The sequence below is a fragment of the Melospiza georgiana genome, chromosome 8 (assembly GCF_028018845.1).
Source record: "Melospiza georgiana isolate bMelGeo1 chromosome 8, bMelGeo1.pri, whole genome shotgun sequence".
NCBI classification, from domain to species: domain Eukaryota; kingdom Metazoa; phylum Chordata; class Aves; order Passeriformes; family Passerellidae; genus Melospiza; species Melospiza georgiana.
In genome coordinates this window covers 1245535-1258266 of record NC_080437.1, presented here as the reverse complement: position 1 = coordinate 1258266, position 12732 = coordinate 1245535, and the positions used below count along the sequence as shown (strand labels likewise).

Below are 12732 nucleotides of genomic sequence, written 5' to 3'. Positions count from 1 at the left end.
AGACAGTGAGCTTCTACTCTAAACCAATCCCAAAGTGCCAACATCACAGCAGAAGATGGAGGCCAAGAAGAAGCAGCAGAAAGGCTGGACATGCCCAGTTCCCTCCATCTTGCCCCCCTGAATCCCCATACCAAAAACCCCTAAAATCTATTTTTCCACCCCATGATAACTTCATTATTATTCTACCTAAGCTGTTGTGGCTTGCTGATCTCCATCTCAGGTTGGTAACTTGCTCCATGGGTCACAATCAAACCCACAGGGGCATTCTGGGCTCTGTGCCAGGGTCTGTGAGCCCCCTGGCAGGGTCTGGGCTGTCCTGGACAGCCAGAGGGATGTCCTGGGTGCCCACACGGCCAGTGCACTGGGCTCTGTAAAAACACCACTCCTATATAATCCTGCTCTCTGTGTGTGCAGCCCTCTCACCCTCCCTGAACACAGTGGCATCTGCTGGCCAGTTTCAGGCTGGTGTCACTGAGCTTGGCAGGAGCAGAATCGTCTTTGGGATTTGGAGGCTGTTGCTATGGGCTGTGCCGTGTCCCTGGGGCTGAGCTGGGGGCTGCATGCAGGGAGGAGGTGCCCAGGCAGGGGGGGAGCAGGAGCCCTGCTGGGCCTGGGCTGTGGGAACGTGGCTGGCAGAGCCCACAGGCAGCAAGGTTCCAGTCCTGCTCACTGAACAACTTCTGTTTTCTCTAAATCCGCCTCCTAGTGCAGAGGCTGCCCAGAGGAGGTGAGTACCTCAGTGAGTGCTACAAAGCAGCTGCTAACTGCCCTGGAGCCCCTCTGCATCCTTCCCACTGCCTCCTGAAAAGCTCTTCCTCCTCTCTGCCCCCCAGATTTCCTCCTTTTGCTGCTCTGCAACTGCCAAGCTTTGCATAGAGCTTTGATAAAGCCCAAGCCACCACGTTTTTGGTTCAGGATTTTTTAGTTTGTGTTTCTGTACTTTTATTTTTCTATAAATAATTGTGTGATGCCTTTATGCAAAAGCTGTGCTATGAAATAAAAAATGTTTGAGTTTTTTCATCCCCTAAATAATAACATTCTTCTCCCCTGGAATGTTAGGAATGGTGAGAAGATTGGGAAATTGGATTGACTGTTTATGATAGGTGTCAAATTGAGCCTGCAGAATGATGGAATGCTAAGCTTCCATTTAGGGAATAGAATCTCATCCTTGGATGCTGCTCCTGTTCCTTTCTGTGTGTAGTTAGTGACTCCTGTGGGGCAGCAGCTTCCCTGAGCCATGGTATCCATGTATGGCTTTCCAGCCTTGGGAATGGAGGTGCCAAAGCTGCAGAAGATGAATGTTTGTGACAGTGCTCAGGGGTGAATGTTTGTGCCAGTGCTCAGGGCTGAATGTTTGTGACAGTGCTCAGGGGTGAATGTTTGTGCCAGTGCTCAGGCACACAGAGCTGTTGCCATCCCTTGGGAATGACCCCAGGGATTGCAGTGCCAGTATCAGTGCTGCTCTCTAGGGGATGGGTTGGTGTTGGTAACAGCTGGAACTCAAGTAGTGCTGGAAATGTTCAGCATTTATAATGACAACAAGAAAACTATTGCAGTAAATTGGAATATTTATTACATTTCTGATGTGAGCTCATCAAACTGGATATAATCAGCAGTCTGCTCTGGGCTCCAGCATCTCACAGCTCAGAATAACAGGAAGTAGGGCAGTGGCCTAAGAGAACATTTCCTGGGCCCTGTGAGTTAATTACAGTGGAGTGTTGATTTAAGGAAATGTTGAGAGAGGGAGAGAGTTAGAGCTGAGATTTGCAAAATCTATAGAGCAGTATGAGTGACCGTTTGTGCTGGTTTGGGGTTTTTCTTTTACCAACCAAAACCAAAACCAATTCCAAATAATGGAATAAATTCCAGATCATAGACACTTTTTGTTTAATGCAAAAATAATTTTTCATATTTTATAATCCTTTAGAATTAATCTGAACATCAGTGATGTATTTACATATTTTAAAAAAATCAGAATGCTTAGGAACTTTACAGTATATTTACAGCTGAGTTTATATTTACCAAGGTTGGCATACTGTAAGCTGAGACAAAATTTCACTTTCTTGTCCAAGACATGTGCCTTGATCTTAAAGTATAACAGTTTTTCTGTGTCATCACAGATGATGCTATTTGTCTGACAAATAATTTGTCCAATTATTTGTCAGCTGTTTGCATTTAAAGCCCGCTGGTGTTGATGCCTCAGAGCAGGAGTCAGCAGTGGAGGCCAGGATGAGTGCCTGAGCCTTTATTAGCTGCTGCTTTGTGCTGTGGATGATTTGTGGCCCTTGTGCCCCTGGCAGGTGTGCACCCTGACCAAGGAAGACAACAGGAGAGTGGGGGTGATCCCGAGCGATGAGCAGCTGCACGTGCTGCCGCTGTACAAGATCTCCCAGACCGACGAGTTCGGCACCGAGGAGGGCCTGGAGGCCAAGATCAAAGCCGGAGCCATCCAGGTGCTCACAGCGTTCCCCAGGGAAGTGAGGATGTTGGCTGAGCCTCTCAGAGCTACCAAGAAAAAGAAACCAGACACAAGGAGGACCCCGAGTGAAAAGCAGCCATTAATAGATAAAAAGTATTCAACACCAGTAAAACTGAAAACTGAAGCCCCAGAAAATCTTGGCAACGCTTTGCATTGTTTAGGTGAGTGATACTTGGGAAATTCTACCAGTCTGTTCTGATTCTGTGTTCTGTTACACATCTGATGGGAGGGAAAAGCCCCTTTAAAATAAACCACTTGTATATTCTGCATTTTAGGGGTAATGAAAAAGTCACTGCAGCCAGTGTTGTCTCATGGGGCAGAATAAACCTCAGGTGATCACCCAAAAATAGTTTGTTGGTGGTCTGTGAACACCTGTGAAGTATTTCCAAGTTCCCTTATTCTAATAAATAATGACAGTTTGACCATCTTGAAAGAACATTGTTGGAATGTTGACCTAAATAAGCACTTGAATTTTGTCACTTTGAAGTACAAGAGTTCCCCATTCCTGTGGCAGACAATGGCTCTCTCAGAACTGAGCTGCGCCCCTGTCCTGGCAATGGCATGGACACTGCTGCCCAGCAAGAGCTGTGTAAAAACCCCAGGTTTTATCAAGTGGCACTGCAGCCTGTCCCTTGCAGGGCTGTGGCAGGAGCAGGGCAGGGCAGGCTGCCAGCAGCCAGGGAGGTGCCAGGAGGCCCTGGTGGCTCCCCCTGTGCCTATGGGCAGTGCAGGGCTGTGCCAGGGCTGGGCTGTGCCAGGCTGTGCCTGGTGTCACATCCTGGGTCAGGCCTCCTGGGAAGGGCTGCTGCATGGGACTGGCCAGTCCTGAGAGGCAGAAAAGAAGGAAGAGATGGAAGAAGCCATGGACTTAAACTCTGATTAGCTGATGAAAAATAAATACAATTAAAGCACAGCCTGTTAGGAGGAAGAGAGGGAAACGAGCCCATCTGCTGTAATTTTGAATTTCATTTCATAAGAGACATCCAGACTGTCTTGGTTTGGAAAAACAGGTGCCTGCTAAGGAAGGCAGGAGCCTCCCCTGAAATGGAGAAAATGAACAACCCCCCCCCAATTGCTATAAATTTTGAACTAAGGGGCTCTCAGGCAACAAAAATATGGGAGCAGGAAATAACAGTTCTTTAATAGGGAAGAGAATAAAAAGATAGAATAAACAATGCAGTAAACTAAACCAACACTGCCAGAGTCAGAACCCAACCTGACACCCTGTGGGTCAGGGTGTTGGTGGCAGTCCCATTGAAAATGTGGCTCAGCCCTCCTGCAGTGTCAGGGGTGGTTCTGTTGGAGCAGGGGGATCTGTAGAGAAGGATGTATTCTTCCTCTGAAGATCCAGTGGAAGGAGAGGCAGCTGTTGTTCCTCTGGGGAATCCCATGGAGAAAGCCGTGCCGGTGTCTCAAAACCTCTGGATTGTATCTGGGTAGCAATGCTTGGCTCCTCCCCCTGGATTATATCTGGGTAGCAATGCTTGGCTCCTCCCCCTGGGTTATATCTGGGTAGCAATGCTTGGCTCCTCCCCCTGGATTATATCTGGGTAGCAATGCTTGGCTCCTCCCCCTGGATTATATCTGGGTAGCAATGCTTGGCTCCTCCCTCTGGATTATATCTGGGCAGCAATGCTTGGCTCCTCCCCCTGGATTATATCTGGGTAGCAATGCTTGGCTCCTCCCTCTGGATTATATCTGGGTAGTAATGCGTGGCTCCTCCCCCTGGATTGTATCTGGGTAGCAATGCTTGGCTCCTCCCTCTGGATTATATCTGGGTAGCAATGCTTGGCTCCTCCCTCTGGATTATATCTGGGTAGCAATGCTTGGCTTCTCCCCCTGAATTATATCTGGGTAGCAATGCTTGGCTCCTCCCCCTGGATTATATCTGGGGAGCAATGCTTGGCTCCTCCCCCTGGATTATATCTGGGTAGCAATGCTTGGCTCCTCCCTCTGGATTATATCTGGGCAGCAATGCTTGGCTCCTCCCCCTGGATTATATCTGGGTAGCAATGCTTGGCTCCTCCCTCTGGATTATATCTGGGTAGTAATGCGTGGCTCCTCCCCCTGGATTGTATCTGGGTAGCAATGCTTGGCTCCTCCCTCTGGATTATATCTGGGTAGCAATGCTTGGCTCCTCCCCCTGGATTATATCTGGGTAGCAATGCTTGGCTCCTCCCCCTGGATTATATCTGGGTAGCCATGCTTGGCTCCTCCCCCTGGGCTCACATCTCCCAATGGGATGTTATAGTTCTTATCAGCCATGCAGTGACATTCAATAGCTGTTATCAGCAGGTGTCCCCTCCTGATAGATGAGTGATTGTGGTCACTCAGAGGGAGATAAGGCAAACTGCCCACTTTGCAAAAGAGAACTGCCACACAGGTGGTAATAAATACATCTTGCCTTGCAAGCTGGAACACAGACCTATGTAGCATTTTTAAGGGGAGGAGTAACAGGTAAATGTTTCAAAGAGTATCTTTGTTTTGGGGGAATAACGTTTAAAAAACAAATAAAATGCATTTGTTACACTTCCATAACTGAGTGCTGAGGGTTGTTAAAACTTATTTTCACAGAACTGTCTCTCTCCTGATGTGATGGAGAATGCAATGCTCAAATGCTGTGTTTAAAGTCTTTAGGGCAGAGGTCCTGGGGTGAGGGCTGTTAAAGTCATTAAACACTTTGTGGTTTATTTCACAGAAAGGTTTTTATAGAGTTGGTGTGGCCTCCTCATGTCCCCATAGAGCTTTCAGTTTCTGCATACTAACTGTTGTGCCTGTCATTATCCCACTTTGACTTTTCTGCATTCCTATGGGAGGAATGTTTTTAATTCATCACTGATTTATAAATTACTAGGAGACAGAGTAGAAGAACGAATTATGCTTCTACACTGTGTAAAACAATTAACAATTCTGTGTATTTAGGGAATAAAGAAACACTGACAGTCCTCTGTGAGAGGAAGCAAGAGCTGTGTGGGTGCCAGCTGCCATCAGAACACACGTACAGCCGTGGCAGGGCAGGGTGCAGAGCCAGCAGAGTCAGTGGAATTCTTCATTCCATGGGCTGTGAACCTGCCCATGGTGAGAGCAGCCTTGAGAGGAGCCTGGTCCCAGCCCAGCCCAGCCGTGGCTGCAGACTGGTTCAGGGCTGGCACAAACTGCACTAGGATGCCTGCACAGAGACCTGAATTAGTGAGGCAGTTAGATGGGAAGGTGCAAGGCAGCCAAATCACTGCCTTGCAGTGACTCAAAATCCATTTTCTAAGGATGGGTTTACCTGGAGCATGTTGGCAGAAACCTTTTTTTTTTAAGGCAATTTCTGAGTCAGTATTGGAATGCATGAGTCATTGTAATGCAGTAACTGTTTCTGCTGTGATGGACAAGATCCATAAACAGGCTTTTTCCTTTGATCATAATGTGGGGTTAAGGCAGGCCAGAATTTTAACTGATTCACAGGCTGAATTTCAGACTGAATTTCATCAATTATGTAAAAACTGAAGGCCAGCAGTCAGCTGCTGGGAAGCATTTCTGTAAGCCTGGGCTGTGTGAATTGATTATTTAATTTTTTCTGTTTAGTTTCTTCATCCCTCAGTGAAATACCTTTTTATTTTATATACCAGCAGCCTGACTGGAAAAGGTTAAGGCATTAATTGAGCAAGATTATTATATATATATGTGTGTGTGTGTGTGTGTATACATATATATATATGATAAATATATGTGTGTGTATGTATGCGATATATTTATATAAAGAGAGATGTGTACAGTCATAGAGATACTCCTAGAAAGCTAAAAATAATAATTCTGAAAAATCTGTATCAGTGTGCATTTTTCATGTTAGAAAGCAAGTATGCAAATATAAGAGAGGTATTTTATTGATTGAGAAGTACTTACAACTTTGGTGTGCATTTCTTTCTTCTAGGGAACAAACCAGATGCTTTAAAACCTGGAATAAAAATGGAGCCTTCCAACCACCTTTATGCCATGAAACATACTTCAAACACTACTAAAAATTGCTCTTTACTGAAGCAGTACACGGCCTCCTCCCCCTTTAAGGTGGATGGTTTACATCCTTACCCATCTCTCACACACAAGTCTGGCCTAACTGCAGTGACTAACATTCAGCAGGATTTCTCAGTTCCCTACGGGTATTTTGAATGCAGTACCAAGCAACCTCACGTGCCACCTTATGTTAGCTGCAAGAGCTTTGATGTGTCAGTGAAGGATTATACTGGAATTGTGCTGGACGAGGAGGTGAACGGCGTGCCGCCCGTTCTGCCCGAGGTCACTGCTCCAGGCGCCCCGGCCCACACAGAGCCCCTGCCCACAGTACTTGAACAGCAGCCAGACAGACAGAGCTGCCAGCTTCAGCTGGACACCTGTGCCCCCCCAGAGCAGGTCAGCTCCTGTGACCCAGCGCTCCCACCCAGCTCCTTGGCACAGGATGCCCTCGGACCTGCGGCCGGCTGCTCCCATGGGTGCCCCGTGGAAAGGGGCAGCTCCCATGGGGGACAGAGCTGTGACTTGGACTGTGCTGATGTAAAGCAAAGCAGTGCACTGGGACAGGCAGCTGATTCTGAAGAAAAGGCTGAGGAGTTATGGTCAGACAGCGAGCACAATTTTTTGGATGATGACATTGGTGGGGTTGCTGTGGCCCCTTCTCACGGTTCTATCTTAATTGAATGTGCGAGACGTGAGCTCCACGCCACCACACCGATCAAAAAACCCAACCGCAATCATCCCACCAGAATTTCTTTGGTTTTCTACCAACACAAAAATTTAAATGAGCCAAAACATGGTTTAGCCATGTGGGAAGCAAAGATGGCCGAGAGGGCGCGAGAGAAAGAAAAGGAGGCGGAACGAGTGGGAACGGAGAACGCCGAGCTGGGCTCCAGCAGCAGGAAAGCAAAGCAGCCAGGTGAAAACAGAGATATCTTTTATGAAAACAACGAGTTCAACCAAATTCCATCCCGCAGAGCACTGACAGTGACCAAGGACAACGTGATCACAGTGTCCTCGTACGCCCTGACACGAGTGGCGGGGCCCTACAACCACTGGGCGTAGCGTGGGCTCACACAGAACAGGCCTCGTGTCCTTCGCTCTTCGCTCATCTCAACCATTCTAAGGCTGAGGTAAAAACAAAAAAAGGGGGGGATTTCTTCTTAAACTGTGACTTTAACATTTGGTGGTGCTCAAGCACATTTTAAGCAAAAAAAAAAAAAAAAGTTGTATAGTTTTAATACATTCTAAAGAAAGATTTTGGTTAGGTTATTAACCTTGATTGAATCATTCAGTTTATTACCTTTAGGAATTTATATTTTGGTGCTTTAAATCGTGTGTTTACTACAAAAATCATTTATAGCTATTTTAACAGGTTCACATTTTATGGTGTTAAATCAAGTTATACAGTTATAGCTCTACACAGCTCTTGGTGCTTAACCACATCAAACAGTTAAAAATAAATAAGCTGAATTATTACTTCATGGTGCCATTGCTTTAACAACTTCCAACCATTGCTGTATAGTCCAAATTACAGACCAATCTTTTAGAAAACCAACTAATTTTGTTCTTTAGATTCGTCAGTAGAATGAAGTTATTGGTAATGATGGCTGGAAGTTGTTTCTAAGCTGTAAATATATATTTTAAAAGCACTTTCTATTTTTAAAATTAACTTGAAATAGTATAGTATAAGGATCATATTGTCTAAGGTTTGTGCATACTCTACAGAAGGAATGATTTTGTTCTTGCTGTGCAGAGTTCCATGGTGTTACAGGTGCAGGATGTATGCTGACAGCATATGTGGTTGTTTTCAACTTGCCCTTTTTCACTGAAGATTTTATGTTGCATATAAACAAGCAGTTATGAATTATAGAACCTTTTTATTCTTTTCCAAGAGAGTGTACAAACGTGGAAGAGGAGATGTCTGGTCAATCTGTGTGTTGCTATTGGGAGTTATGAATATTACCTGGTTTTTTAAGGCAGCATTTGTTATGGTTTCTATGAGCAATAAGTGCATCAGTCTCATTTGTTTCCAGCCTTCTAAGTTAACATGGCAACCAAATGTTCCTAATGCCTCAGGGGTAGGATTGTTTTGGGATAAAAAGCTACCCCCTAGAGTTGCCTTATCTATTCTGATAGAAAAAAAAATTAATTTGGGAAAAATACAAAGGAAGTGTTGGAAAACAATAAAATTTCTAATATTTAGCAGCAAAGTTTTTGCTAAAAATTACCTATCTGTTATATTCACCAACTTTCTGAGTTCAGTTTTTTTACAAAAATGTTTTGTAAATTTTTGAAGCAATTTATACATTTGACATGGAAAAGGTTGCATCCTTCCTTGAAATTTATGCTCTTCATTTCTGTTGAGAAAGTGACATATCACAAAAGGAGTATTTGCTAAACCAGAGGAAAAACAGACACTCCATTGCTTTTAAATACTGTAGCATCCCACTCTTCTTTCTGATTCTCCTCTCCTATGTATTTCTTGTTTAAACTTATTTATTGAATCAAATTACCAAATGCCAACATAGCTAAGGACTGACCTCATCCTGCAGCTTCTTCCACGTGCGCTGGCTGGGGGCAGGAGGAGCCCTGGCCCAGGGTCCCTGGTGCTGCTCAGCCACGGCCACAGCCACAGCTGTCCCCTCGGCCTGCAGGCACAGGGCTAATCACATACTTGACACAGTTATACTGCAGTGGTGCTGTCCAGAGGAGTATCAGCTGTCTGGATCTGCTTCATTTCAAGACAAGGTGCTTTTCCCCAGAGGAGCTGAAGTGCAGCAGCTCCGTTGCAGTTTGGTACGAGGTGCGTCGGTGTTTGACACGCAGAGCCAGTCAGGACCTTGGTGCTACAAATCCTTTGGTGCAGGGCAGATCCAGGAGACTCCTCTGGAGCCAGGGCTGCAGCAGCAATCCCTGTGGCATGATCCTGGCTCCAGTTCTGCACATTCCTGGCCAGGCTGACAAAGCTGTTCATGGCAGAGGGTGGAGGAATTGAACCAGTTCTTTGGATCTTACCTGTTTGAAGTAAAACCTGTAAAAACCGGCTATGCTGCAAATCTTAGTTCAAAGCTTAATATTAGTTCAGATAGAGGATATGAAGGGATTGTAAATAATGATGAAAAAGAACCAATATTATGGCATTGTTTTGTACCAGCAGTTTTATGCTTATTGACTATGTAATATACAGTATTCATCAAATCATTATGGTATTTTGTGTGCCTTAGATTTCCATTTCCAAACTTGTATATTTTTGGTGAGCCGAAGATGAGCAGGAATTGCAGCTGCCCATGCAGTCAGTGGTGCTGTACATTCCACAGCTGCTCAGCCATGTTCTTGTCCCACCATGCAGAGATTCATTTCTTGGTTTCACTGATAGGCCTGACAGCTTCAGTTTCTGCAATGCTGTGATTCAGCACTCTGGTGTGACAGATTTCCTACACAAAGTTGGTAAGCTACAGAGCCATCTCTACCTTTTAAAATGTTCATACCATTAAAGTGGATCATTTTTACTTGAATCTTCTCCTGCAAATGCCCACATTTAACTTACTGGAAACTTCAGATTAAAATGTTCCATTGAAAAACCAGCAGCTTCCCTCTAAGAAGTGAGGCACTGAAAGGTGGATCTAAAAGGATCCCTTCAAACAGGTAGCCCAGCTCTACCTTTTTTTGAAATGGCAATTCTAACAAAGAAATGTGTATCTTAACGTAATTAATACTATTAACTGATAGGTGCTAAAGTCACAGTTACTACTTCATTAATGTTACTTACATGACAGAAATGTATCACCCACACAATAGCAGATCACCCACGGTGCTCTTTCCTTGGCTTTCACCTAAATTGCTTTTTCAGCATCTCCTGCCAGGCAGGTTGGGCACTTCCACTTCCTGCTGTGCTTTGAGAAGCTGATCCTTTCTGTTCTGTACTGCAGTATAGGAAATGCAAATGTTTACTGCTTCTACAACTCTGTGCTATTTCTTGTAACACTTCAGGATATTTATCAGTCTTGTACACAAATTGCATTGTTTTCAGTAAGGTTATCATTTTATAACAGTGTTTATCTCTTGAAATCTTCAACTCTGTGGGTCTGTTCTTTCCTTTGCAGCCCACACAACCACTTGTAATTTGCTCTTGGGTTTTAACCCAAGTCCTTCTTGGATAGCCAGACCAGGAGCTGGATCAGAAATGAAGGTAGCTGGCTTGGTCAGGCCTGCATGTTCTGTTTGGTTTCCATCAGCTGGCACAATGTTCTGGGTGGAAAACCTGCCCATGGGTTCAGCGTGGGCTGGCAGTGGGGTGTGCTTGTCTCTGGATCAGTTCTTACAGTGTGCCAGGAAAAACTGTCACGATCCAGCACAGGGCACCTCTGCCTTGCCAGAATTGTGTCTCATCCCTCTGTCCCCTGGGGCCAGTCCCACAGCCCCACCTGCACTGGGAGGGAGGAGCAGGGCTTGTTTGGCTCCCTGAGGGACTCCCTGCACTTGTGTCCAGTTAAACAGTGAATTTACTGATTGCTCACATGCTGGTGTATTGGGGAAATAGGAATATTTCTATACATACTTTAGTCACAAGATCCAAGGAGCTTTTTAACTACTTACAAATACTTGCAGCTTCCAACCTGTAACAGTTGTATTCAGATTTTTTAAGGACTTTCTAAGAATCCTAACTGCTGGTGAAAGTCCTTGTGTTACCTATGACAGTGCTCCTCTAGATGTGGAACAGAAATAACTGCAGTTAATCTGGAGCAACATTTTGTGTTAAGCATGGCTAAATGACAACTTGTCTAGTACTCAAGATTCTACCATACAACTGTATGGGTTTTTTAAAGACCTTTGTAATTTCATTGCAGTATTATCTGAATATGGTGGATTAAATCTGGGTCCTGTTCACAGTGCTGCAGCCCTGCTGACTGCAAAGGGCTCATCCATGAGGTTTTCAATTGGATGGATGTGGGCAACAGTGGAGCAACATTTGTGCCAACTCAGAGGTCACTCTTGCTCTTTCACTTCCCATGTAGCTTCTCTAATGTTGAAATTAGCTCCATTTATCAAGCAGTCACCAGCTTTGTGATCCATTTATACATTTGGTTGTTCCTTTTCCATAGAAATCCTGTCATTTCTAGGCTATCAGAAGGAGATGGCTGTGCTCTCAGATAGAGAAAACTCAATTGCATGGCCACTTGCATGCTTGGTGTGTGTTAACACCAGTCACATTCAGGCAGTGTGGGACCAACTCCTTCTGGCTGATTGTGGTCACTGAAATTCAGCTTAGGGTGTGTGTGATGTGTGCTCCATGGAATTGGGTTTGATCTCCTGTGTGAAGGGTCTGCCAGCTGTCAGCTGGGATGAGCTGCTCTCAGTAGCAGTTAGGGATGAGGAGCAGTGCATCACTTTTGGGAATTCCTGCTTTAGCAGGTGTTGATGTGACTTACAGGGGGAGGTGTGGAGGGAATGTCTTTGTATGGCACTGCCCTGCAATGTCAGTGTCACAGCACTGCTCTGGCCAGTGAGGTGTTTCATGGTGGGTATTGGGTACAAATTCACCCCTTTCCACAGTTCCTCCACGGGCAGAAATCTCTCCTTTGGTCTCTGCCTGCATAGTCTGGTTTACAAAAGCACCAGAGGAGGGAGAGAGTTGGCCCCCATTGTCAATGTGCACACACACACAAGGCAGCAAGTGCTGCTGTCATGGGCAGCCTGCTGCCCTCTGCCCCAGCACAGGGAGCACAGGGAGCTGCTGCTGGAGCTGCTGGTGCTGCTGGAGCTGCTGGTGCTGCTGGAGCTGCTGGAGCTGCTGGAGCTGCTGGTGCTGCTGGAGCTGCTGCTGGAGCTGCTGGCACTCCATGGTCTCCAAGGTCGTTTCCAGCCTTGGTGGTTCTCTGCACAGCACAGCTAAATCACAGGCAAAGCTGTGAAGGTACAGCTGGTTTTTGAGTCAGCCTTCTGTGTACATGTAGTTACCACAGTACTTCTTGATACTGACACTTCTTTTGGCCATCTGACTTTAAATTCAGTAGCTTATTTTGTCTGTGACACACTTAACATTCTCCTTGAATCTAAACAGTGGCCAGTGTCAGCAGTCTAGAGAATGTGGCTGCTTACTCTCAGCAATTCAGGAAGTGGTTTCAGTCTCTTCTGGGATTACCTGATGCTTAGCCAGCCTTTACAAGTTGTCCACATTCTGCTTTAGGATGTTGCTACAAAATTATAATTACAACAAGGAGGGAGTTTTACATTTGAGGTTTCCTGAAAGGCCA

General features: G+C 45.4%; 1 protein-coding gene across 3 annotated transcripts in view; it reads left to right on the top strand.

The window, feature by feature from the left end:
• Positions 1–10755, top strand: part of TET1 (tet methylcytosine dioxygenase 1) — a 61904-nt gene extending 51149 nt beyond the window's left edge. For all 3 annotated transcript variants that reach the window (XM_058028768.1, XM_058028770.1, XM_058028769.1), the window contains exons 10-11: positions 2301–2640; positions 6399–10755. In XM_058028768.1, coding sequence (XP_057884751.1) covers positions 2301–2640; positions 6399–7540 — 1482 coding nt within the window. In that variant the 3' untranslated portion in view covers positions 7541–10755. The remainder of the gene's footprint in view (positions 1–2300; positions 2641–6398) is intronic.
• Positions 10756–12732: the final 1977 nt, after the last annotated feature.